Source organism: Microcebus murinus, chromosome 18 (assembly GCF_040939455.1).
Source record: "Microcebus murinus isolate Inina chromosome 18, M.murinus_Inina_mat1.0, whole genome shotgun sequence".
Lineage (NCBI taxonomy): Eukaryota > Metazoa > Chordata > Mammalia > Primates > Cheirogaleidae > Microcebus > Microcebus murinus.
Genome location: NC_134121.1, coordinates 42525522 through 42551794, shown reverse-complemented (window position 1 = coordinate 42551794; position 26273 = coordinate 42525522). Strand labels below are relative to the sequence as shown.

General features: G+C 50.6%; 1 protein-coding gene across 1 annotated transcript; it reads left to right on the top strand.

Moving 5' to 3' along the window:
- The first annotated feature begins 15059 nt into the window (after positions 1-15059).
- CCR7 (C-C motif chemokine receptor 7) lies at positions 15060-26015 on the top strand. The gene is made up of 3 exons (XM_012765829.3): positions 15060-15145; positions 21503-21552; positions 23973-26015. The coding sequence occupies exons 1-3, from the start codon at positions 15136-15138 to the stop codon at positions 25047-25049; spliced, it is 1137 nt and encodes a 378-aa protein (XP_012621283.2). The 5' UTR covers positions 15060-15135; the 3' UTR covers positions 25050-26015.
- Positions 26016-26273: the final 258 nt, after the last annotated feature.

Below are 26273 nucleotides of genomic sequence, written 5' to 3'. Positions count from 1 at the left end.
ACGCCACACCCCCTTTACACGTGTAGTTTTTCAAGAATAACGCAAGTCCCCGAAGACAGCCTTTCTTGGGAAACTCACTGAAAAATGAATTAAGGGACTTGCCCAACTGTGTTTTGGGTAGGAGGTAGGAAGGGCATGACAACCACAGGACCTTTTCTACCCATCCCCAGTTCTGCCCTATGATGTCAGAGACAGGATCAAATCTCCCTCTCTGCCTGCCTTCACCGCCCCCTTCTCCCTGCTCCGTGACACACGATGTCCCTGGAGAGTCCCCCCACATCATCGCAGAACAAAAACAAAAACAGCAGAGAAAAAAACACCAAACCTTCCCCGTGCCGCCGCCGCCCCCTCCACCCCCACCGCGGCCGCCCACGCAACGGGGTTCTTCGTTTCAAATACTAGAAATGAAATGGCCTTTTTTTTCCCTTTTCACTTCTGCTATTTACACAGAAGTGCCTGCCAGAGACCTCACAGCACTAACCCCACCATAATTCAAGTTTATTTTTGGATTTCTCAGCTGTAGCGACCTACAACATGCCAGCGCGGGCTGTGGCGACTGGCGGACGGAGAGGCAGGAAGGGACTGACTCCCGTCCGCGGCCCCCGCGGGCGAGATTTCATTTCCTCCTCGCAGAGACTCTTAGAAGAAACCCTATGATCGATGATATTTCTGAAGATAGTGAAACCGAGCTTCTGTGTAGTCGGGCGGTTTAGTCAAACAATTAGTAAGTAGGCGCACCTGGATTGAAAGCCAGGCCTGACTAAAAAGCCGCAGCTCTCCGCGCCGCGCCGCGCCCCCTCGCGCGCCCACCGCAATTTCACGTGTGCCTGTGTGTTTGCGTCCTCTCGGCCGGCCGCCTCCTGTACTTTTGCTCTTCTCTGCTTTGGAACAAAAATAGCACCACCCAGAGAAGGTTCTGGAAATTTAAGGTTTGGGGTTGTTTCGTTTTTCCCCCTAACAGGGGTACACGCCTCATTCCAATGCATTTAAAGCAATTGACCCCTGGCCCTCCAGCCCCGGAATCCTGTTGGGGAGAAGAGCCAGGGTGGACAGGACTCTCTCGAGGCGACGTGGAAGACTGCAGGACTCGGAGCGACAGGGATCTGGGCTGGAATCCCAGCTTGGACACTTAAGGCACCCAAGTGTTGCTGAGCCTCTGTTTCCCCATCTGTAAATTGGCAATGATGTGTCCGCCTGGCAGGGTAGTTGAGAGACCCCAGTGAGATAATGTGAGCAAAAGAGCCCAGGTCAGATTCAGCCACATAGCAGACTTCCCACAGATGTCCCCTTCTTCTCTTTGTCTCTCACCTCCTCAGGAAAGGGGTACAGGGATGCCCCCAGGGAGACTGGCTGCAGAGAGTTTTGGTGACTCTTTGTGGAAGCTCAGTTAGATTCACTTCGGCCTGCCTCAGACATGCACAGGGCCCAGGCGAGAGTGCAGTGGAGGCCTGCACACCACATGCCCAGGCAGTCACATTATAAATCAAGATAGTAGACTGCTAAATAAAACAGGTTCCACTCCTTCTTGAAAATATGTTTTTGTAATGAAAAATATATTTTCATAATGACCTAAAAGGCCATGTTTAAGTTTAGAAATCTCAGATTCCCACTCTGGGAGGCTGAGGAGGGTGGATCGTTTGAGCCCAGGAGTTCAAGACCAGCCTGAGCAAGAACAAGACCCTGTCTCTACTAAAACAAATAGAAAGAGAAATTAGCTGGACAACTAAAAAATAGGGAAAAAAATTAGCCAGGCATGGTGGCACATGCCTGTAGTCCCAGCTACTTGGGAGGCTGAGGCAGGAGGATTGGTTGAACCCAGAAGATTGAGGTTGCTGTGACCTATCCTGACACCACAGCACCCTAGCCAGGGAAACAGAGTGAGAATTTATCTCAAAAAAAAAAAAAAAAAAAGAAAGAAATCTCAGATTCTTTGGAGAGCTTCTCCCCTCAGCACCCTTTGTCTCCTCCCCAGCCTGCACACCTAAGCTCCATCTGCAGTCCCCATAGACAGCCAGCCCGTGGCCATCACTTGAGTCTAGGGGTGTACACGCTGGCTGTGCCATCTGTCCTGGGGAGGATTTTCCCAGGGAAGAGGCTCACGCAGCCATGAAAGTGGCTAAGGGCTCTTTGGGCAGAGAATTCTGGCTCATGGAACCTGGAGCATGACACAGAAGGGAGTAAGGGGGACACAGACCTGCCATGGGCCCATCCGTCACCTGACAGAGAGAGTACAGTCTGAAGGAGGCCAGAGAAGGATTTATAAGGTGTGGGGCTTCTCCACCTGGATCTGAGGGCAGCTTGTGTTTGTTCCAGGTGCTGCTCACCTGTCACTCCAAACAAGAACTCATGCAGTGAGCTGGAGCCACAGAGTGATCTCATCCTTCTTCCTGACATCTGAAAGGAAATTATACTTTTGATCATTTCAACCTGTCTGCAATAATCTTTATCTTTCTCCTCCCCTGGGACAGAAGCCAAGGAGAGGGAGAGTCCAGCATGCATGCATTGGTATTTACACATTGAGTCTCTTCTGCTCTATTTTTGTTTTTCGCTTCAAAAGTAGTTGCTCCAAAAACCATGAACAGAAACTAGTTCAGCTTCTGAGTAAAGCTCATGGGGTCCTTGCTCTGGGGAACCTCCCGAGCTGGGGCGGGGGGGGGGGGGGGGGCACAGCCCAGCCTTCAGGGAACTCCCAGACCAATAGGCAGGTCACCAATGTCAAGGCTCTGACATAATGTTTGAGGAAGAACTGGAGCGAATACTTACTCAGCACCTACTGTATGCCACACGCTGAATCCCCTCATTCAATGTCACAACAACCCTGTGAGGAAAGGAATTGAGATGCCCGTTCTACAGATGAGAAAATAGAGACTCGGACAAGTTAAGAACCTTTCCAAATTCAGAGCCAGTAGCAGCAAGCCAGGAAGGGAACTCCCCCATCCATCCTCTGTCCCCTGTACCACACTGGTTGATAACCAGGAACTCAACTTCACAACCACTGAAAGCCCCACTGTACTTGTCTCTGCCAAGTGAAGGATGTGTCCCCTCACCCCTTCTACGTCATGCTCCAGGTCCCAGAAGCCAGAATTCTCTGCCCAAAGAGCCCTTAGCCACTTTTGGGCCTGCATGGGCCTCTTCCCTGGGAAAATCCTCCCCCAAACAGACGGCACAGCTGGCGTGTGCACCCCTAGACTCCATTCAGAGGTGGTGAGGAGCTGAGGGTGGAAGAAGGGATTGACTACAAAGGGGCATGAGAGGGGCAATGATGAAACTGTTATATGCTGCATCTTGCTTGTGGTAAAGGGCACATAACTACATGCATTTGTAAAAATCCCCTAGAACTGCACACTAGAGTAGGTAAATTTTACTGCATGTAAATTATACCTCAAAACAGCATGTAATAAAAACTCTTCACTCCAAACCACATTTGAAGAAAGGAGCAAGCTTTTAAAATGGGGGATGTGGGCCAGGCACGGTGACTCACACCTGTAATCCTAGCACTCTGGGGGGGCCAAGGTGGGAGAAGTCAGGAGTTCGAGACCAGCCTGAGACCTTGTCTCTACTAAAAACAGAAAAATTAGCTGGGCGTGGTGGTGCACACCTGTAGTCCCAGCTGCTGGGGAGGCTTAGGCAGGAGGATCACTTGAGCTCAAGAGTTTGTGGTTGCAGTGAGCTATGATGACACCACTGCACTCTAGCCAGGTGACAGAGAAAGACCCTGTCTCACAAAAAAAGGTGGGTGGTGAGGATGTGTTCAGGCATCTAAATTAACTTCCATTACTGCAACATTGAGGGTGAGTCAGTGTGGTGGACACTTGTCACATCCACAAGTGACAAGCCTTGGCTCATCATCTTGTGAGTAGCTTTTCTCTCTGGAGGAAATTCCTTTGCAGTTGTCCTGCCTCCCCAGGTGGAAGTCAGAAACTCAAACTCCCAGCCTCCCCTGCAGCCTGGACACAGGCCTATAGCCTAGTCTCCATCAGTCATGACTGCTCATGTAGCCACTGCTTCAGAAGTGAGTCCTGTATGGGCACCAGCGCTGCCTGAGCCTTCCATTTTTGCTGGCGTGGGGATAGCAGAGGCATTTGATTTTGGGACTTTCATTGGTTGTGAAGTTGAGTTCCTGGTTATCAACCAATGCAGCAGTCCCCAACCTTTTTGGCACGAGGGACCACTTCCATGGAAGACAATTTTTCCACGGACCATGGTGGGGGGACAGTTTCGGAATGAGTCAAGCACATTACATTTATTGTCCACTTTATTTCTATTATTATTACATTTTAATATATAATGAAATAGGCCGGGCGCCGTGGCTCACGCCTGTAATCCTAGCACTCTGGGAGGCCAAGGCGGGTGGATTGCTTGAGGTCAGGAGTTCGAAACCAGCCTGAGCAAGAGCAAGACCCCGTCTCTACTATAAATAGAAAGAAATTAATTGGCCAACTAATATATATATATAAAATTAGCCGGGCATGGTGGCGCATGCCTGTAGTCCCAGCTACTTGGGAGGCTGAGGCAGAAGGATTGCTTGAGCCCAGGAGTTTGAGGTTGCTGTGAGCTAGGCTGATGCCAAGGCACTCATTCTAGCCTGGGCAACAAGCGAGACTCTGTCTCAAAAAAAAAAAAAATATATATATATATATATAAAATGAAATAATTATACAACTCACCACAGGTAGGGAACCCCTGATATAAGGGAAAGAAGATGGATGGAGGAGTCCCCTTCCTGGCTTGCTGTTACTGGCTCTGAATGCCCTTTGGGATAGTTCTTAACTTCTCTGAGTCTCTATTTTCTCATCTGTAGAATGGGCATCTCAATTGCTTACCTCACAGGGTTGTTGTGACATTGAATGAGGGGACTCAGGGTGTGGCATACAGTAGGTGCTGAGTAAGTATTCACTCCAGTTCTTTATCAAACACTGTCAGAGCCTTGAAATTGGTGACCTGCCTACCAGTCCGGGAGTTCTCTGAAAGCTGGGCTGTGCCTGCCCCCATCCAGCTCAGAAGCTTCTGCAGAGCAAGGACCTCAAGAGCTCCAATCAGAAGGCAATGCCAATACTGACCTTTGAGGAGCATGGGCAGGTGACTACACAGGTGGCTGGAGAGATGCCCCTTAAGCTCCCTTCTCTGCCCAGCTCTTCCCCAGCAGTACCACGGAGTGGCCACCACTGCATGAGCTCTAAGTGTAGCCCATTTGGGGCCAAATCAACAAAAATATGCTCCATTTTTACTGAACACCCTTTGGTTGAGCACCAACAATATGCCAGGTGCTATGTTAAGTATCTAAGAAATAAATGAGGTGCCACTTAGGTGTAACCTGATAGGAAGAGAAAGGTCCAGCCATGCCTAGGACACAAATTTGACTGAGAGATGCTGTCATAGCGGTGTGAACAGTGTTCTGTGGGCTCAGGAGCTCCAAGAGCTGGGTCTTAAAGGGTGAGTTGGCATCTCACAGAAGGAGAAGGAGCCAAAGCTATCCTAGCCTGAGAGAAGAACATATAGAAAATCCCAGAAGAGTAAAAATTCACAGAACTTTTGGGGAACCCAAAGTTGGCCCAGAATGGTAGGAACCCAGAGTGGGCACAGGAGGGGGTTGGGGGGATCGAGGCCAGAGACATCGAATGGGCCAGGCTGAGAAGGGCTTTGAATGCCATGAGGGGCACTGGAGGAGGACGACGACGAAGGGGACACTGTCTCCTTAAACAGTTGTGTGGGAAGGACCAGGATGGTTTCAGGGCTCCCCCATCTTTTTGTTCTGACCAAAGCTCTACCAGGATTTCCTAAATGGGCACAACCTAAGCTTCTCTTCCCCTCCAAGAGATGCTCAATGGAAACCCCAGGTGTGAGACCAGAGAGGACAGCCAGCATCATCTGGTTCCACCCCCAGGTGAGGAAACAGGAGAAAGGGGCCTCGTGGAAACTGGGCTGGCTGAGCTGAGACTGGAACCCCACGCTCCACTGCCACAGACGGCCTCAGGCCCAGCAAGTGTCAAGACACCTGGCTGGGCCTCCTAGTAACCAGTGCGTACAGTTTCAGCTGTGAACGCGCAGGACTGGCCAGCGGGGGACACACGGGGGTAGGGAGTGGGTATCTGGATTTCTAATTCCCCACTTGCCAGCCGAGACCAGCCTCATCATTTCTCACCCCTGCTTTCGCCACGGAGGTTATTTCAGTCCAAGCTTCCAGTTGCCCCCGCCACCTTGCCAAGAGAGGTCACCACGGAAGTCAACACTGGGTCTCCCTGGGGGACAGAGAGAAGGATTCTGAGCTTGGAGATGTTGGGGACGGTAGGACGGCATGGCCACCCCTCTGCCCCTCTGGTTGGCTGAAACTAGAATGGCGTGAGGTTTTGCTGAGCAATTCTGGAAGAATAAACTGCTCCCCTGCTTTCCCTTTCACCTTCCCTCTGACCCCCATCCTCATCTGCCCCCACCCTTCCTCGGAGAGCGTGGCAACATGAAAAACAGACGCAGAAAGCCCTCCCTCTCAATGCCCGACAGTGAACCCACGCAGCAAAACAGGAAGCATCTTCCTGTCAAGGCAAACCCATTGTTCTCTCTGTGCACAAGTCCTGACAAGAGCAGGAAACCGCCACCAGGCCGTGGCAACAGGTGTCAGGTTGACCCGAGGCTTCCCGCTGGCCCGTGCCCAGCCCTCCTTCCCTTTTCTTCCTCCTGGAGAGCCGTCCCCTCCCTGCCTGCAGCCTGACAGCTTCCTCACCTCACACCTGTTGCTCCTTTCCCTTGATTCCCTTAATCAGAACTTGGATCAAGTTCTGATTAAAACCCTACAAAGATTATAATCTCCCTCCAAATATAATTCTCAATACTGACTGGACAACACAAAATGTACACGTGCTGAAATTAAAAGAGCTTCTTTTCAGATTTCCTGATTATAAAACTCTAGCTAAGTTCAAAGCCAAACCTTTCTCAAATGTAAGGTGTCCCTATCTGGCTGGACCCCTAAATCCACACCAGATCTGGCTGTTAGGTTACCCGGCACTGGTCAACTTCCCTTGGCTTCACATGGGAATAGATTATTCCCAAGTGAGATAAAACAGGGGTTGGAGGTGCCCAAGAGATATGATCTTGGACTTTGCACGTTGAGTGACAAGTCCAGAGGGACTGAAAGCCTTTGGACACTCCGGGTAGAGCCAAGAAATCGGTACTTTGACCAGGAATCCATATGTGAGGACAGCAGACCTGAGTTTGTGCAGAGCTGGCTCTCTCCCAGGGACTCTGGGTCTGGCTCCTCTGTTGGGTCTCTTCAGGTCAGGGACCTTCTCGGGGGGTCTCAAAACTCGCCCTGCTCTTTCTTGTGATAACAGGGGCCCGAGGTTATGGTACAATACACTTTTCTTTATCCTCCAGGCGATCAAGTCATCCATGGGGTGGTTGGACTGAACAACTGTTGAGGGTTACTGCCGGGTCCTGCTCTCTGGGCATTCTGAGAAACCTGTGCTGAGCAGGATGGTGTGCAGTAAACCTCGTCTGAGAGTGGCTTTTCCAGGCAAGGAGGGGGCAGCCCAGGCCTGAGCCCTGCGGGTCATGCCGAGCGTCAGCAAAGACAGCCTGGCATAGTGGGAAAAGCCCCTTAGCTCAGAGTCAAAGGTCAAGTCACTTCTTCTCTTTCTATTTCCTCAATCATGGAATGGAAACTTACCACACAGGGCAGCCCTGAGAGTTAAATGAGATGAGATAGAAGAATGTGCTTGGAAATACAGGAGCCCCATACAAACGTGGAGAAATTGTGTTCCACTGCCGGGCAGGGTCCATCAGGCCCGGGACCATGGCGTACAGGCCTTCAAGCCCTAGCACCTGGCCTAGCACCTGGCAGAGTAAGTGCTCAGTAATGGATGCTGGATGATGCGTGGATGGACAAATGGACAGGCATGGGCAGAGAACTGGGGAACAGGCAACTCTGGGAAGCACGTTGAACACCATCTATTTCACGTGCCACAGCAGGAGAGAGAGATTCACTTCAAAGACTTGGCAAATGTCAAAGATATCTCATGTGCCAAACACAGCCAACCCACTGAGCAGGTAACAAAGGCCAGAAATATGGCCCACGGGCCACGTCACCCCTGAAAGGAAGCCAAGCCAAACAGTGTGGCTCTCCTTGTCTCCTTAACTCCAGAGTTGAGTGAGGGAGTCACTTGGCTGGTCACGACCTCCGGCCTTGGCACTTCTACTGACCACTCACCATAGCCTTCCTCCCTGCACCTGGGTCACTCCTATTGCCCCTAACATGCCATTTTTTATAGACTTCCTGATTCCCCTCCTATGTGCTCCTGTGGCATGTTGGGCTTGCCCCAAAGTTATTACAGCACACTGTACTACAATATTGTCTTTCTTTTTTTGTTGTTGTTGAGACAAGGTCTCTCTCTGTCACCAGGCTAGAGTGCATTGGCACGATCATATCTTGCTGTAGCCTCAAACTCCTGGGCTCAAGGGATCCTCCTCCTTCAGCCTCCCAAAGTGTAAGGATTACAAGCATAAGCCAACTTGCCTGGCCTATTTTTAAAATATTATGAAATATTTAATATATAAAGTCATAAAGAATAATATAATGAGGACCTTTGTCCACCACAAACAAAGCATTATCAATAGATACAATTCAAGCCCCTCGGTAACCCTCCGACCCCAACCTGAATTTAGCATATGCCTTCTCAGGCATGTTCTTGTACTTTTACAGCTTTTGGGTAATTGCTTCCTCAACTGTCTAGCTGTTATGAACTGACAGTTGTGTCCCCCCCTAAAATTCATATGTTGAAGCCGTAACCCCCAATATGGCTGCATTTGGACATAGAATCTCTAAGGAAGTAATTAAGGTTAAACGAGGTCATAGAGTGGGGTTCTGATCCAATAGAAGAGACACCAAAGAGCTCCTTCTCTCTCTCCTCAAACACACAGCAAGGAAAGGCCATGGCAAGAAGGCAGCCACCTGCAAGCCAGGAAGAGAGCTCTCGCCAGAAACCAATCCTGCCGGACCTTGATCTGGGACTTCCAGCCTCCAAAACTGTGAGGGAATAAATTTCTGTTGTTTGAGCCGCCTAGCCTGTGGTATTTTGGTATGGCAGCCTGAGCCGGCTAACACACCCACTATGCTCCATGTAAGCTTGGCCAGGCCAGGAACAGTGTGTGTTTATCTTTATATCTGTAGAGTCTAGCACCATGCCTGGCACGTAAGTATTCATCAAATATTTGTTGAATGCAGGAATGAAGTCACTGAAGAAGTAAAACAGGTGCCCTGGGGTCGTTCCTTAGGAGCAGGCATTCTCTTCTCTGCCATGAAAAAGGTCCTACTCAAGCTGCTTCTGAGACCAGGATCTGAAGTCAGTGTCCAACAAAGGAAAATGTTAAAAGTCAGGAAGAACAGCATTCCTAAGAAAGGGGGAGAGAGAGTGGTGGCATCTTAGGAGAAGTTTGAAGTCACTTCATCAATCAAACAAATGTTTATTAAGTATCTGCTGATTAGGTATTCTGGTCGAACAGCCTCCACTTCCATAAGGTGATCAGTCTTTGGAAGACCAAAGGCCAAGTGGCCCAAAGGTGTCCCAGACATAAACAAGCACAATGCTTTCTGGCTTCTCTTATGGACATGTCCTTTGCTCAGACACACTGGAGTGTCCACAGCACTCCGATTAGAGAACATGAACTCAGAGAGTTCACCTTCACTTACAACACAAACCACACCCTCAGCACAGCTTGTATGCATGGTGACCACTCTTGTGACACCCAGGGCATCCATAAGAGGCTTCACTTCTAGAGTTCTTGCTTTGGCTTTCAAGAGTCTCTGGGTGAAAGAGGCAGCCATCTCAAGGAGCTGGCTTCAGGTCTCTTGCTAGCATGAAGAACACATGTTCTTAACAAGCAGGATGAGAAAGAATCTTCTAGGATAAACAATATAGCCCATGAAACCCAAGAAAATTATTTAACTATACCAAATTATATTTTTAAAATCAGCACTATTCAAGATAATTCAAAGACTACTAAGAAAACTATATAGTACAGGCTGGGCACAGTGGCTCACTCCTGTAACCCTAACACTCTGGGAGGCCAAGGTGGGAGGATTGCTTGAACTCAGGAGTTCAAGACCAGCCTGAGCAACACCGAGACCCTAGCTCTACAAAAAATAGAAAAATTAGCTGGGTGTGGTGGTGTGCACCTGTAGAACCAGCTACTTGGGAGGCTGAGGCAGGAGGATCGCTTGAGCCCAGGAGTTGGAGGCTGCAGTGAGCTATGATGATGCCACTGCACTCTAGCCCAGACAACAGGAAAGACTCGGTTAAAAAAAAAAAAAAAAAAAAAAAAAAACTACACAGTGCAATCTTTTTCAACAAACACAAAGTCTATTCTAGAATAGAAAATAGTTCACATGTCATTGCTGTGTATGCCAATTTGGATGTCCCTGAAGTTAAGTGCTGTAAGTGTTCAGAGGAGAAAGGTCCATGTAGGTGGGGGCTGCCTGGGCCTCAAAGAATCGGTAGCATTTGGAGAGGGACACTGGGTTCCTCCTATTTGGTCTCTCTCACAGAAGGCATACCTGCAGTGCATAATCACAAACTGCATACTGCCGTGCAAAGAGGACGCTCACAATCAGTTCTGAGAACACCAGGGAATTCCCACCATCTCATAAGAGACCAGCTAAGAAACCGAACCTGAAGGCTCCCAGGACAAAGTATGCCATGTCCACGCACCTACAGCAGCTGGAGGGGTGGGAAAGGGCAGTGAAAGGAGGAACAGCACCAGGCAGGAGCTGCTGAGGAAATCAGAACCAGGAGCAGTCCCATCCCCCTGATGACATGGCACATCTGCCACAAAGCTCTCCAGCCCTGCCCTGTTCATGGACTCTCTTGGTCTGGCACCTTCTATGGGCACCTACACTATAACAAATCTTAATCCAAGAAAGGAGTCTGGGGCTTACATGGGCCAATCCTGCTCCTTTTCAGATGGGCATCCAAGAACCAGAAGTGACTTGCCCAAAGTCACCTTAGTGAGTTACAGAAAAGGCAAGACTGGAACACAAGTCTTCTGGATTTAAGCTCATTTTTTAGAAACATCTGGCACATGGCAAAGGGCTCCAGGAGGAAGCTTCCTGAATAGTTCCAAACTGAAGTTGTCCTGAACTTTCTTACCAACACACCTGCCAATATATAACCTCCTAGAGTTCCTTCCACCTCTTTCAAGAGATTGCTGATATCCCTAAAAGTGAGAGGGCTCCAAATGCCAGTAACAAGAATAACCAAAACCTTTGGGCAGAAGGAAAGTTTTGGCAAGGGCTTCCCATGCCTCCATGTGGGGAATCTGGAATAATGGGAAATGGCTAAGCAGGGGGCAGGTGCCATGGAACATCTCAGACTTCAGAGTTTCAGGATGCTAACGCTTAGGTACTTTCTAGGCAGTCTAATTACCTCACTTTACACTTGAGAAAACTGAAGCCCAGAGAGGTCAAGCAATTTACCCTAGATCACACAGGGATCTAGTAAAGAGATAGGCTCACTGAACTACACCCCAACTGGATGCTCTTCATAAGTCTAGGGAGAAGAAAAGCCATTCTATCTGCTTGTCCATCTCTCTTCCAGCCCTGTGCAATCTTGGATTTCCTTCCTTTGAGGTGCAATATCCTGTCATGCTTGCCCTTGGCCATAACCATAGATGACAGGGGAGCAATCTAACCTTAAATTCTTCTATACTTAAACTCCTTGGGGACAGCAATCTCCTTGTATCAGTCAGTGTCAAAGCAAACAAGAGCCACTCTCCATATCCCAAACAGAAAGAATTTAATATAGAAAACCAGTTATACAAATGATGGAAGAGCTGAGGCCAAAGAAGCAATGACAAGGCCACCCAGAGATTACTAACAGCAGGAAGTTCCCACCATCCCTTGAGCTGGAGAGACACGGGGACAAAGTGATGCTACCATAGCCCAGAAACTGGGGCAGGAGCTGGAACCATGATGAGGGTTACTTACCCGGTGCTGTTGCCACCGAGGTAGGAACCAGCTGATGGAGTCTGGGATCAAAGACATGTAGCCACCACTGGGATGTGACTGGGGGCAGACAGAGGGAAGAAACCTACTGATGGAAAAAGATATACTATTCAAAAAGTCCCCAGGAGGAAGCTGGAATAGTTAAACTAATGTCAAACAAAAATAGACTTTAAGACAAACATTGTTTATAATGACAAAGAAAGACATTTGATAATGATAAAAGAGTCAATCCATCAGGAACACATAACAACTAGAAATAAGAAGCAAACATTGACAGGATTGAAGGAAGAAATTAGGAGAAAAACAGAACTCAACAACAGAGACCTCATGACCCTACTTTCAATAATAAATACAACAACTCACCAGTATAGCAACAAGGAAATAGAAGATTTGAACAAAACTATGAACCAACTGCACCTAACAGATATCTATAGCACACTTCACCCTACAACAGCTGAATACACATTCTTCTCAGGTACACATGGAACATTTTCCAGGATATAAAACAAGTCTCAAAAAATGTAAAAGAATTGAGATCAGAAAAAGTATGTTCTCTGACCATGATCAACAACAGAAGAAAACTTGAGAAATCCATAAATATGTGGAAATTAAACAACACAGTCCTAAATAATCAATGAGTCAAAGAATAACCCACTGGGGAAATTAGAAAATAAGATGAATTAAAATGAAAACAAAACATGCCAAAACTTAAGAAATACAGCTAAAATCGTGTTTATACAGAAATTAATAGCCATCAATGCCTATATTTTTAAAAGGAAGAAATCAAATAACTTAACCTTTCACCTTAAGAAAAAGAATAGCAGGCTGGGTACAGTGGCTTATGCCTTTAATCTTAGCACTCTTGGAGGCTGAGGTAGTAGGATCACTTGAGTCCAGGAGTTCAGGACCAGCCTAAACAAGAGATCCCAACTCTACTAAAAATAGAAAAATTAGCCAGGCGTGGTGCCCTGTAGTCCCAGCTACTGGGGAGGCCAATGAAGGAGGTTTGCTTGAGCCCAGGAGTTTGAGGTTGCAGTGAGTTACAATGACACCATCACACTTTAGACTCTGTCTCCAAGAAAAATAGCAAACTAAGCCCAAATCAAGCAGAAGGAAGGAAATAATAAATACTAGAATGGAAATAAGTGAAATATAGAAAAAATAGAGATGATCAACAAAACCAAAAAGTAGGCACATCAAAATAAAATTGACAAACATTTAACTATACTTACTCTGATATCAAAACTACACAAAGATACCACAAGAAAACTACAGGCCAATGTCCCTTGTAAATATAGATGCAAAATCCCTCAACAAAACATTAACACACCAAGTCCAGCATCATATTTAAATAGATTATATACCATGATTTATCTCAGGAATTCGAGGTAGGTTCAACACACAAAAATCCATCCATGTAATACAGCATGTTTAATAGAATAAAGGACAAAAAACATTCAATCTTCTCAACTATAAAAGTCTTAGAAGAAAATAGAAGAGTAAATCTTCATGAACTTGATTTAGGCAATGGTTTCTTGGATATGACACTAAAAGCACAAGCGGCAAAAGAAAACATAAATAACTTGAACCTCACAATTAAAAACTTTATTGCTTCAAAGGACACCATCAAGAAAGGAAAAAATGCTCCACATAATGGGAGGAAATATTTACAACTATATATCTGATAAAGAATTGTATCAAGAATATATAAAGAAGTCATACAACTCAACAATAAAAGACAAATAATTCAATTTTTTAAATGGGCAAAAGATTTGAATAGACATTTCTCCAAAAAAATACACAAATGGTCAATAAACACAAGAAAAGATCCTCAATGTCAGGAGTCATTAGAGAAATGCAAATCAAAACCACTTTGAGGTACCACTTCATACCCACTAGAATGGTTAGAATCAAAGGGTTGATAACAACACGTTTTGTTGATGATGTGGAACCCCCATTCACTGTTGATGGGAATGTAAAATGGTGCAGCCACTTTGAAAAATAGTTTGATAGTTCCTCAAAATGTTAAACATATCACTACCATTATGATTCAACAATTCCACTTCTAGGCATATACCCAAGAGAAATGAAAGCATATGTCCACACAAAAAGCTCATACATAAATATTCATAGCAACATTATTCATAATAGCTAAACAGTGGAAACAACCCAAATGTCCAACTAATGATGGATAAACAAAATGTGGTATATCCATTCATACAATGGGATATTATTCAGCCATATAAAGGAATGAAGAGTTGATCCATGCTACAATGTGAGTGAACCTTGAAAACATGCTAACTAATTGGAAGAAACTGATGTGAAGGCCACATATTGCATACTTCTATGTATGTGAAAAGTCCAGAATAGGCAAATCCATAAAGATGGAAAGTAGATCTGTGGTTGCCAAGGGCTGTCGAGAGCAGTGTAGGGAAGATAGGAGCCATTTGCTAATGATTACGGGGTTGCTGGGGAGGGTGAGAAAAAAATGTTCTAAAATTCATTGTGGTGACAATTGCACAACTCTGTGAATACACAAAAACCATTGCATTGTACACTTTAAGATGGTGGATTTTATAATATGTGAATCACATGTCGATGAAGCTATCAAGAAAAAACACACATGCTGGCATATCCCTTTCCTTCTACCTTCCATCATGTGTCAATGCCTCCCATGGGCCAAATCTATCCAGAAGCCAGAGAAAAAGTAGTTTGGGAACCGTAGCCTCCTGTGATACTGAGCAGGGCAAGATGGGGACGCATCTCTCACTCATCTCTGACTCCCCCAGCATCTACCCTGTGGCTTGGCATGTGATATTCACACCATAAACATTTGTTGAATCAATAAATTGCCCCCAGGTGGCATAGGGGGCCTTTTGAATGTAAATGACCTGATGACTCAGGATCCTGTGACCAGCGACTGGGGGCTGTCACTCTGTCACCTTTCTCATACCGCTTTGCTCTAGAAGGCACTGGAGGGGCCCTGCGTGGGGCAGGGAGGGCTGGAGGGAGGAGCAGAGTGGGAGGGGCAGGGAGGCTGTGGCTCCTCTCACAACTTAAAAGGGGCTGGTACCACTTCCTCCCTAGACAGGGGTAGCGCGAGGCCCGGCACTGCCTTCCTGTGTGGTTTCACTGCCCAGAGCGCCATGGACCTGGGTGAGTGAACCTCTTTGTCAGAGAACGGGGGTCTCGGACACCCAGACTGACCCTGTGAATTGGGAGTAGAGGATGGGGGTGAAAAGCCTGGTGGGTCTCCAGGAGAAATCAGGTCTGATTTGGTGGGAATTGGTAGCTGCTTCCAGAGAATGCCACCCCGTTGTCCCTGGAGGGGTGCACCTGTCCTTTCAGACCCAGAGGAGGGGGCAGCCTTTCGTGCCAGGAAGGACAAGGAGGCTGAGGTCATGTGTTTCTAAAACAGCAGGGACATAAGAAAGTTGCCCACCCACTCCTTCACTTGCAAGAGACTGGTCTGGGCTTGGTGATCTGGCCAGAACCTGTCCTCAGTTTGGGGGTGATGGGTGAGACCCTCTGGAACTGTTGGGGACCAGTTTCAACAGGGGGGCTCAGGACCCTCCACCCCCTCTCTGATTCCCACTTTTCTCCTCTGCTTCATAGAGATTAGAATCTTGTCCTCTTGGGGTTATTGGGAGGAGCAAAAGGAAGGTACCAGCATTGTGTGAATGGTACAATGCAATGCAAATGCAAGCCATGGTTGTTTTCTCTCTGCTGCTCATCCTACCAGCCTTGTACCAGCTTCGTGCTGGCTTTGCTGCTGCCTCCTGCAAGTTAAGATGAGCGCAGGAAATTTGAAATGGGATGGCAGGGGGCATTCAACCTGGAGAAGTCCTAGCCAGACCTCCAGCACAGCCCCCGCTGCTGAGCAAACCTCACTCGCTCTGCCCAGGCAGACAGCTCTGCTCTTTAAAAAGCCATTCCTCTAATCTAACCTGTCTCGACTAGAGGGGTACAAGGGAAGGCTTGAGGGGGTTCTGAGTGGTTCATCCAGCTCCAGACACTCCCTTTACAAATCTCGGCTGTGGAATCAGACCCAGCTGAGGCTAAGAGGGCCGGTTCCTAGATGGCTCATCTCACCAGCAAGCAGAGCACCACGGCGGCCTCAAAGCCGCAAGGGGTTGGCTTTAAAAAGTGAAGGTTCCCTGGTGCTGGCCTCACACCCTCCCCGCCACACCACAGCCTCCTTGACTTCATCTCTTCCTTCCCCACCTGCCCTGAACCCTGGAGCCGGACCCAGACAACAGCTGTGAAAGGGTCAAGCGGTCACCCTACCCACTGACTGTGAACTCCTGAAAGGCGGGGTCTCGTTCTTTCATTTCTGCCTCCCGGGGTGCTGTGGGGATGTGAGCAGAAAAACGTCTGTGGAATGAATGAATACATGGTATGAAGAACTCAGGAGATTTTAGTTTTTGAAAATCCCTTCCAACTTCCTCTCTTCCCAGCCAGTCTGCTCTTTAATCCCACTCCCCAGACATCCACCCCCGCTGACCACAACCCCAGAGTGCAGGCGTCAAACACAGGAGACCCTGCCCCAGGCTTTCCTAGTGGCCTCTGGGAAGGAAGCCAAGCAATGCCCCAGTGGCGGTGCTGCTTGATGTTTGAAAAGCAGCTCCCCAGGGTGGAGGAATAGGCCCTGAATCTTTAGCGCTTGCCAATTTCCATTGTGTAAATTCTCCCGCCCTTGCTGATTTCAAGCCTGAGCACAGAGTTGGGCAGATGCACACAACTGACTCACTGTTGAGCCTGAGCACTGCCTCCAGCACACCACTGAGTGTCTGCCTCTTGGTCTGGGTTTGGGGGTGCTAGACTCCTAGGCTTTGATGCGGGAGGGGGTGCAATCTCTGGTCCAGGAGGAAGGGATGTTCTTGCTTCTTCACTCAATCCGAGAGAGCCCCAACGGTTGAACCCAAACTACCGGTAGAGGGGGAAGCCACTGAGAAGCTTTGCTCAAAACGGGCTCTGGACCGTTGGTAGGGCGGGTGGGCCACGAACGATCTGTTTTTCTGCTCTTCATCTGCCTAGCAGGGAGCAAGAGGTGGGTGAGGAGGCAGGGTTTCTGTTACACAAAGTGAAAACTCCACGGCAGGGCTGAGCTGGCCTTTTTCACTATTTGAATGAGCAGCTCCGAGGCGCCCTCCCCACCTTCGAGCAATGAGGACAAAGATCTCAGGCAAAGCAAAGAAAAATGAGCCTGAGAGAGACTTGTGTCTCACAGCCCAGCCACAAATGGTGGCAGAGGTGGATGCTGACGGAATTGGAAGCCAATCTCTTCTGGAAACTTGGCGGCGGGGGGTTGGGAGGCCAGGGTGAGAAGAACCCTGCAGCCTGAACCGGCTGTTGGAAAAATCTCTCCTCTGTGCTTGGGACTTTCTTGAGGAATTTGGGGATGACCAGTCTGGTGGGGAGAGAGACACATATGTCACTAAGCTGCTGCCACAGAGTGAGATACAGTGTTGGTGCAAGTAAGGGCAAGACGAGAAGGGAACATGGGTCAGAGATGTATCTAAGGTGAGTTTTGAAGGGCATGTAGGAGTTTTCAAGCCAAACAAGAAGGAGCAAGGGGCCTGGGACGTAGCACGGATGACAGACTCTATTGACATCAGAGGCCAACAAGCTGACAGAGAGAAGGAGCATAAGACACGGGAAGTGGAGGGGGCAGAGAGAACCAGAAGGCGCACGCTCCACCTGAGAGCATCTAGATCCAATACTGTAAGAAAAAAAAAAAACCCACTCAGCCAAGCAGGGCATCCTGGGGACTCAGCCTGGGGCTCGATGAGGGTCGGCTCCGATGAAAGTAGTAGAAACAAGAAAGAGGCACGCCGAGGAGGGTGAAAAGAAGCTGCCACACCAAGGAGGGAGGGAGGGCAGACACAAGCACAGGAAGGCCAATCCTTAAAATTTGGTGTGGCATTGCCAAGGGGTTTGGACTATCTTGAAAGCAATGGGGAGTCAGTGAAGATATTTTTCAATAGGTGAATTAAAGGAAGAGATTTGTGTTGTGGAAGGAGCTTTGTGGCAGCAAAGCCTTATGTCAGGACAGAAGTAGGTCCAGCTCCAAGAGATGTCAGGAGACAGGAGCAACAGAACTGGGTGGCCAATGGAACAGGAGAGAGTGAGGGTCCCTTCCATGCTTGTGGAAGACCCTGCCCACAGGAGGCTCATCAGAAACAAAATGATGCGGTAGTGAGAACCCAAGTCTTGCTGTGTTGGTCAAATCTCAGGTCCATCTCTTAGCAGCTGTGTGATCCCAGGCATTTGGCTTAACCTCTGTGGGCCTCTAATTTCCGGAATATAGAATGAGAATCACCAAGCATAGCTGGCAAGATGTTATGACTAAGTGGCAGCACAAAAGAATGGTTAGGAGTGTGGTTTCCAGAGTCAAAGGAAGGGTTCAAAGCCCAGCTCTACTCCCAGCCAGTCGTGTGACCCTGGGAAAGCTGCTAATCATGCTGTGCTTCAGTAAGTGAAGATAATAGTAGTACCTACTTCACAGGGCTCGTGCAAGGATGAAATGAGATCCCACATGCAGACAGTCTGATGCACAGTGAGAGCTCAGTAGATATGAATTCTATTACTGGACACTGCAGCTGATATCATAGTGACAGCAAAACACAACCAGCTGTCACCCATCCCTGCCTGTTGTCTAAAAGGGGGTCCCCCAGGCTTCTCATCTCCTGTCCAGATCTCTTATGGCTTCCCTGATTCTCTCAAAAAAAAGGGGGAGGGGGGAGAAAAGTTGTATTGGCAGGTGAGGAAGTCCAGAGAGGAAAAAACGTTGGGGGCAGCTCTTGGAGCCAGCTGATGGGCAGCCATGATTTTGCAGGCAGCCTCCTGTCTGGAAGGCCTGAAGCAAGGTAGGGGGCTGGAAGTTCAGAGTTTGGGGGGCAGCCAGCCAGGAATCCCCTCCTCCCAGATGGGAAGTTTCTCATGCTGGGGACTTGAGTTGGAGTTCTAGGGAATTTTCTTTCCATGATGATCATTACTGAAAACTCAAGAACTCAGAAAACACCCAACGCCTCGGTCAACCGTTGCTCCTTAAACCCTGAGATTCCCAACCTCGTTGATCTCACCCAAGCTGCTGCCAAGACCGGTTGCTCTATGACTTTGTAACAGACAGGAATGATCTGACTCATGGCCACTGACCAGACTCCCCCAGCAGCACACCAGAGTTCCCCTGAGTTCCCCTGCTACCTCTCTTGAAAACTGCCTGTTCTAGACCTACAAGACTCCGGCCCCTTCGCCATCTCCAACACACACACTCACACCAGCACCCCCCCAATTCCTACCCGCCCCCCACGGTAACAAAAGGAATGGGAGAGGCCTCAGGAGAAGGGATCATCAGAGTAAAACAGAAACACCGTTCCTGTCCCCATATTTCACCCTCTGTGACTTATCAAAACTTTGAGGTTTCTCATTTCTCACTGACAGTCAGAGTGGGCTTTCTCTAGAGTAACCGAAAGACATTTACGTGTTGAAAGAAACCTCGAGCGCTTCACATCAAGATGAGTCAGTGGAGGATGGGCGGTGCGCTGGGCCCTGAAGAGACTGTGGTTGCGTGTAGAGTAGACGTGTGGACTCCAGCCCAGGGGTAATGCGGCGAGAAAGGGGAAGGAGAGGGCCACCATGCTGCTGCGCAAGGACCCATTCCCAGCAGGACTGCAAATGCTCGCGTGGGGGCTGGGGACACGGGCCAGTGGCTGCCTGTCCCCAGACACAGAAGATGCAGCTAGGAAGGCAGCTTCAGGTAGACAGTGGAGAGCTGGACTGCCGGGCCAAGCACTGGGGGCTCCATCCTTAGGGCTGGGTAGAGCCCCTAACGATTTAGGAGGAAGGCACTGCAGGGGGGTGGGGGGTGGGGGTGGGAGGGATTGGCATCGGAGCTCTGCTTCTGGAAGACGTGTCTAGCAGCAGTGTGCAAGATAACTTGCTTGCGGTGGGAGAAAGAACTATTTATTTATTTGACCCGATGCCCTTCCTCCCTCCCCTACGAGCTCTCAAGCCCAGAGTCCCCGCCTGACCCGCTCACCCCCAGGAGCACGCTAAGAACGGCAAGCTGGGTGCCATGCAGCTAGGTTTCCAGCAGGTGGCGCTGTGGCCAAGGACACGGGACGGCTGGGCTCGCGCGGCTTCCCGGCCTCCAGAGGATGCCTGTGGCAGGGTCCTTTGGGTTTCCTGTCCCTATTGAGGCTGGAGCTGCGACGACAGGCCTGCAGATCCTGCCTTAGCGTTCACATGTGGCATCACAGTGACTCTGACTCTCCTGTGGGGCAGGCCCTGGCTGGGAGCTGAGGGTCGGTGTCGGGGAGGGGGCTGCAAAGGGAATGAAGGTGCAGCTCCTGCCCCGAGGGTGCTCCCAGACTGGCTGGGGACATTAGACTTCTACACAGATTGCTCTGTCAACTGCCCTCCCTGCTCAGCCCTCGGGAGGAAGCAAGCTCCGCTGGCCCAAGGCTCAGCTGCAAAGCCGAACTGAGTACATCCAGGCCTTGTGCTCACCTGGGTCTCTGCTGCTTGGCGCCAAGGGGAGGCTTCTGGCTTCCAGAACATGTCCCTTCCCAAAGCTGGCCCTGCTCCACTTCCACCATTCCCCTAAGGCCTCAGACTAGAAAACAAGTTAAAGGAGAGAAAATGTATGCACACATTTTAGTTAAGAAAAAAAAAAGTAGATGAACACTATGGGGAATAGCATCCATTCCACCACACTGCCCCAGGGTAATGTCCTCTCGGGCCGACTTGAGGATCCCTCCTCAAGGAGAAGGGAGAAGGACAAGCACTCATTTATTCGTTCACTTAGTCGGTTATCCTTCATTTATTCATCAGCACACAATTCCTGGGCCTGCACTGGGTAAGAGGGAAGAGGTCCCTGGCCCAGAGGCAGGCCCAGGGTGTGGGCACGGTGAACCAGCTGTCAGTGCTGTCGGTTCAGTGGGGGGTGTTGTGAAATCACCCCATTTCCTCAGCCTGCCTCCTTCGGGAGACACTCAGGGCTTCACGTGTGGCTGCCCACTCGCCTGGACACTGCTCCCTAGGCCGGTGGCTGCTGGCACCAAAGCAGTGCAGGACACATGAGCACACACACCTACCACTACCTTCCTCTTCCTCCACCACGGGTGGTGGGAGGGGCACTCCGACCCTGGAGTCAGCGTCAGCTGAAGCCCAGGCCTGGGGGGCTCTGAGCTCGGGAGGACCCTCCAACTCCAGAAGAAGCCCATATGGGGCAAGACGGGGGTAGGGCGCGGGAAGGGCTGCCCCACATTCTGCGGCTGCTTCTTTTGGGAACCTGAGAGTGGAGGAGGAAGAGAGGGAGGTGAGGACAGTGATGCCGGGCAGCGGGCCAGGTGTTCAAAGGCACAATCTGGTTCTGATGTTCTTTTTCAGCAAACGCAGTGCCTGGAGCTTGGGATGAAAGTTCCCGACGGCGTCTCCCCTCCACTGCTTTCTTTAATCACAACGAGTTGTCCCTGCCAAGCAATAACTTTCTCGCCTTGTCTCCTACAGGGAAACCAATGAAAACCGTGCTGGCAGTGGCTCTCCTTGTCGTTTTCCAGGTAAAGTCCCCTGCCTAGGACAGCTCTGATCCCTCCTCCACACCCCCTGCCCAAGCCAGAGGTCCTGCTGGAGGAGCTGAGCATTTGCTAGAAGAGAGAAGGCCCCGACACAAACCCACCTGCCATTCATTAAGCGGATGGCTGCCCCCTCTCTGTGTGTGGAGTGACCCTGGGGAGCCACAGATGTTCTCTGGACTTCCTTTACTCCATCTAAGTTCAAACGTGGGGGAAAATAACTCACCGTCACCTTCCCCACCCCACCTCCAATCTCCCCACCCAGGAGACAGAAACATGGACTCTGAGTTCTTTCAGAGAGAACAGCTGCAAAATGCAAAGGCCGTGAGGTTACCCGCTTTTGCTTGTGCGTGCACACCCCCATGTGTAAAACCCCACGTGTGGGCTGATAAAAGAGCCTTGAATACTATCCTATCATCCCAAAGTTTTCTTCCCCCAAACTCCAGCCAAAGGTTCCCCTCACAGCCACAATTTTCTTTTGTGAAATAGGGACCCATCTGCCTCCCTGGGGGTGGGGGGTGGAGGGGAGGGAGGATGGGGCTCTGGGGACACGGAGAGGGTGGTATATGGCACAAATCTTTATAGCGGGCCTGAGCGCTGCAGGAACACAGACCCCCGTCTTACAAGGTCCCATGTCTCAACCCCAGAAATGGAGAAAGTTTGCCCCACCAAGTGCCAGGGTTAGAAGAAACTGCAGCTGATTTGTTAGAGGTGGGGGCTTCTGAGTGCGGGTAGGGGCCCAGCTGAGGCCAGAGCTGGAGGGACAGCGCTGCAGAGTTTGGCTCATCCCCAGGTCTGCAGGCCAGAGGGGCAGCCTTCCAGGAGCTCAGGCCAGAGGCAGGCCCCAAGCTGGGCACTGTTCCCAAAACCCCATCCCAGAGGCCCCCGGATCATGGGCTGCTGCCCACAGCCTGGCCCCTTCCCCATCACCACTCTCCCCTCCCTCTAGGACTCTGAGTGGCTACATTGCTGGCAGCAGAAGCTGGAGAGCTGGGGAGAAGAGGGGACGGCTTTGGCTTGTTCTCCCTCACTTGGGGAGGGGGCTCAGGCAGGGCAGGATGTGGTGGGGCTGTGGGCTGCAGAGGAGGCAAGGCTGGAGGGGGGGAGCAGGAGCAAAGTAGAGAGGACTGAGTGGTGGGGAGCACACTTCCTAGAGGCTGGGAGCACCACCCTCCAGGAAGCCCAGGCCCCCTCATGTCCACAGACCTTGGACTAAGGCCTGGGCCTCACCATGGGTGCACTGAGGGCAGCCAGCTTTTTCAAGGGCTTCCAGGCTGCAGCCAGGCCCGGATGAGGACAGAGGGGCTGCCACTGACTTTTCTTCTCAGACTAGCAATGCCCAGAGAAAAGGCTCCTGGACATCATTTTGTCCTCACCCTGTCCCCAGGCAGGGCAATGATGAATCCAGAACTTAGAAGTGAGAAAGACTGAGACAAGATGCGAGGAGTCCCTCTAGCCCTAATTTATGGAAACCCATTATCTTCGAGCTGCTAAGAGTCCAGTTCCTGGAGGAAGGCCCATGAGCGTCAGAGGCGGGCTGCCAGCCCAGCTACCTGCCCCGCAGGAGCCCACGCAAGGCTGTGCCCCCTCCTTCATTGATAAAATCACAGCAAGCTGCTGAACCTTCACCCGGCCCTGCAAACAGGCTAAAAAAAGCCCCGGCAGCTGAGCCCTGCTGATTGGGATCTGCCGGAAGAGGCTGCGGGGAAGAGAGAGGCAGTGACGTGGGGGAGCGGAGGGGGAGCGTGGAAGACAGAGCCGCCTTTCTTCCAGGGACACAGCTGCTGAGGGGCCGCTCGAGCACTTGGGCTCGCGTTGCCCGAGCTCCTGCCGGGGGCCAGGAGAGCACCAGGGACCTGTAATGTCTCCAGGTCACTTGCCACCCACGACCTCAGCAGCTCTGCCCAAGCCCAGGGAATCGCAGCCTCCTAACGGGAGCGTTTGCCATCCTCTCTTCCCACTCTGGGCCCCCTCAGCCTTGCCCCCAGGTGATTTTCTGTCAGAAGCTGAGGTATTCTGTAAGCACCCTGGAAAACTTCCCATGAGCTTCTAAAGGAGGCTCAAGATGGAAGACACGCGTCCTCACGGAGCTTCCAGAGGGCAAAGTAAAAGCTCAGGACAGGCATTTAACAAGATTAGCCAGGTAACTCACATGGAAGTTAAGATTTGAGAGTCACTGATTTTAATGCAAAGAATCACCTGGAGAATTTAGGAGAATACAGATTCCTGAGCCCTGCCCTCCCCCGTCCCCCCCCCCCACTCGGTTTCGGCGGGTCTCTGGCAAGTTCTCAGGGGATGACAGAGTCTCAAGCACACTTCGAAACCGCCACTCTAGGCTCAGTCCCGGCCAGATTTGGACCCACCTGGCTAAGCTAGGTTGTTTTCCCTTGTTTCCTTCCCCGCAGGTGTGCCTGTGCCAAGATGAGGTCACGGATGATTACATCGGAGACAACACCACAGTGGACTACACCTTGTACGAGTCTTTGTGCTTCAAGAAGGATGTACGGAACTTTAAGGCCTGGTTCCTCCCAGTCATGTATTCAGTCATTTGCTTCGTGGGCTTGCTGGGCAATGGGCTGGTCGTGTTGACCTACATCTATTTCAAGAGGCTAAAGACCATGACTGACACCTACCTGCTCAACCTGGCCGTGGCAGACATCCTCTTCCTCTTGACCCTTCCCTTCTGGGCCTACAGTGCGGCCAAGTCCTGGGTCTTTGGTGTCTACTTTTGCAAACTCATCTTTGGCATCTACAAGATGAGCTTCTTCAGCGGCATGCTGCTGCTCCTGTGCATCAGCATCGACCGCTACGTGGCCATCGTCCAGGCGGTCTCGGCTCACCGCCACCGCGCCCGCGTCCTCCTCATCAGCAAGCTGTCCTGCGTGGGCATCTGGATGCTGGCCATGCTGCTGTCCACCCCTGAGCTGCTGTACAGCGGCATCCAGAGGAGCAACAGCGAGCAGACGTTGCGATGCTCTCTCATCAGCGAGCACGTGGAGGCCTTTATCACCATCCAGGTGGCCCAGATGGTCATAGGCTTTCTGGTCCCCCTGCTGGCCATGAGCTTCTGCTACCTTGTCATCATCCTCACCCTGCTCCAGGCACGCAACTTTGAGCGCAACAAGGCCATCAAGGTGATCATCGCCGTGGTCGTGGTCTTCATAGTCTTCCAGCTGCCCTACAATGGCGTGGTCCTGGCCCAGACGGTGGCCAGCTTCAACATCACCAGCAGCAACTGTGAGGTCAGCAAGCAGCTGGACATCGCCTACGACGTCACCTACAGCTTGGCCTGTGTCCGCTGCTGCGTCAACCCTTTCCTCTACGCCTTCATCGGCGTCAAGTTCCGCAACGACCTCTTCAAGCTGTTCAAGGACTTGGGCTGCCTCAGCCAGGAGCAGCTCCGGCAGTGGTCTTCCTGCCGGCACAGCCGGCGTTCCTCCATGAGTGGGGAGGCCGAGACCACCACCACCTTCTCCCCATAGGCAGCGCTCCTGTCTGGACTAGAGGGACCTCTCCCAGAGCCCCTGGGGTGGGAACAGAGAGCAGATGCAATGACTCGGGACCCCCTCCAAGAAAAAGCTACTGGGGGAAAAGCAGCTCTGACCTCAGAGTGGAAACCTGTGCCCCAGAAGACAGCTGAACCCCAACCCTAGCTACCTCAACTAAGGGCGAAAAGAAACATGGCTGATAAGCTAACACCAGAACCTGCAACACCCCAAAACCGAGGCTGTGGTCCCCGAAACCAAAAACCAAAAGTGAAAGTCAAGAAACCATTCACACCTGCTGGAGTGAAGGGGACGAGACGGGTGAGTGCTCGGTTAGGAAGAGGCCTGGCGAGTCCTCCGAATGGAGTTTCTTCCGACCTAGAAAGAAGTGACCCCAGAGACTCACGAGCTCAGGCCGGGTCTTCAGAAAACCAGGCTTGGTCTCCCAGACCAGAGATGGTGGGGAGACGTCTTGGCTTGGTGAGGAAAGGGGGACATCTGCCCGTCAGACTGACTCTATCTCACCCCCTCCCTCTGTCTCTGTCCGCTGTCCCACCTCAGGCCTCCCTGGGAGCACACTGGGCCCTCGCAGGCCGGTCGCCCTCCCAGGCTCTTGACAGGGCAGGGTGTGGTGTTTCCTGCGGGCCGGGCGGCTGCCTCAGCCTGACCAAAGCCACGTTCCCAGCCAGGCCTCTGGAGTGGAGATGACATGCAGTCGGCTCTCAGCTCCGCTAGGATGGGAGGAGGGGAGAGGGAGAAAGGTTGGGGACAGGGAGGGTGAAAATGCTGGCTGCCCACGGCCAACGAGCTTCTTCTTCCTTCTTTGTCACAGGGACAGAAAAATTCTCCTTGTGTTATGCTTTCAACTCATTAAGAGACCAACATTTTACTCACACACAAATAAAAATTTTCCCTTGAGGAAAAAACAGCTTTGAAAGAAAGGGAAAAAAAATCTTTGGTAAATGGCCAATGATCGTGTTCTTATTTTGTAATCCCCTACGCCCCACCTGACCGCGCCCCCTCCCCTGCTCCCTGCCCTCCCCCAGGCTTTGTTTCTCAGAGATGTTCAGAACCATGAGGCCACTTAGCTGTGCTCTGAGCCCGTCCACTGGCCCAAGAGGCTGAAGGAGGGCAAGGACAAGGAAGTCCATTTTGCAAATACCCTTCCAGATGTGGTGGGATGGGCCTCAAACCTGTGTGGTCACCGGTGAACTGGAGACG

What these genes read in the sequence shown, in the direction of transcription:
- CCR7 (XM_012765829.3), top strand. An exon ending in CTCTCCTTGTCGTTTTCCAG is followed by an intron (nt 21,553 to 23,972) that starts GTAAAGTCCCCT and finishes CCTTCCCCGCAG; the next exon opens with GTGTGCCTGTGCCAAGATGA.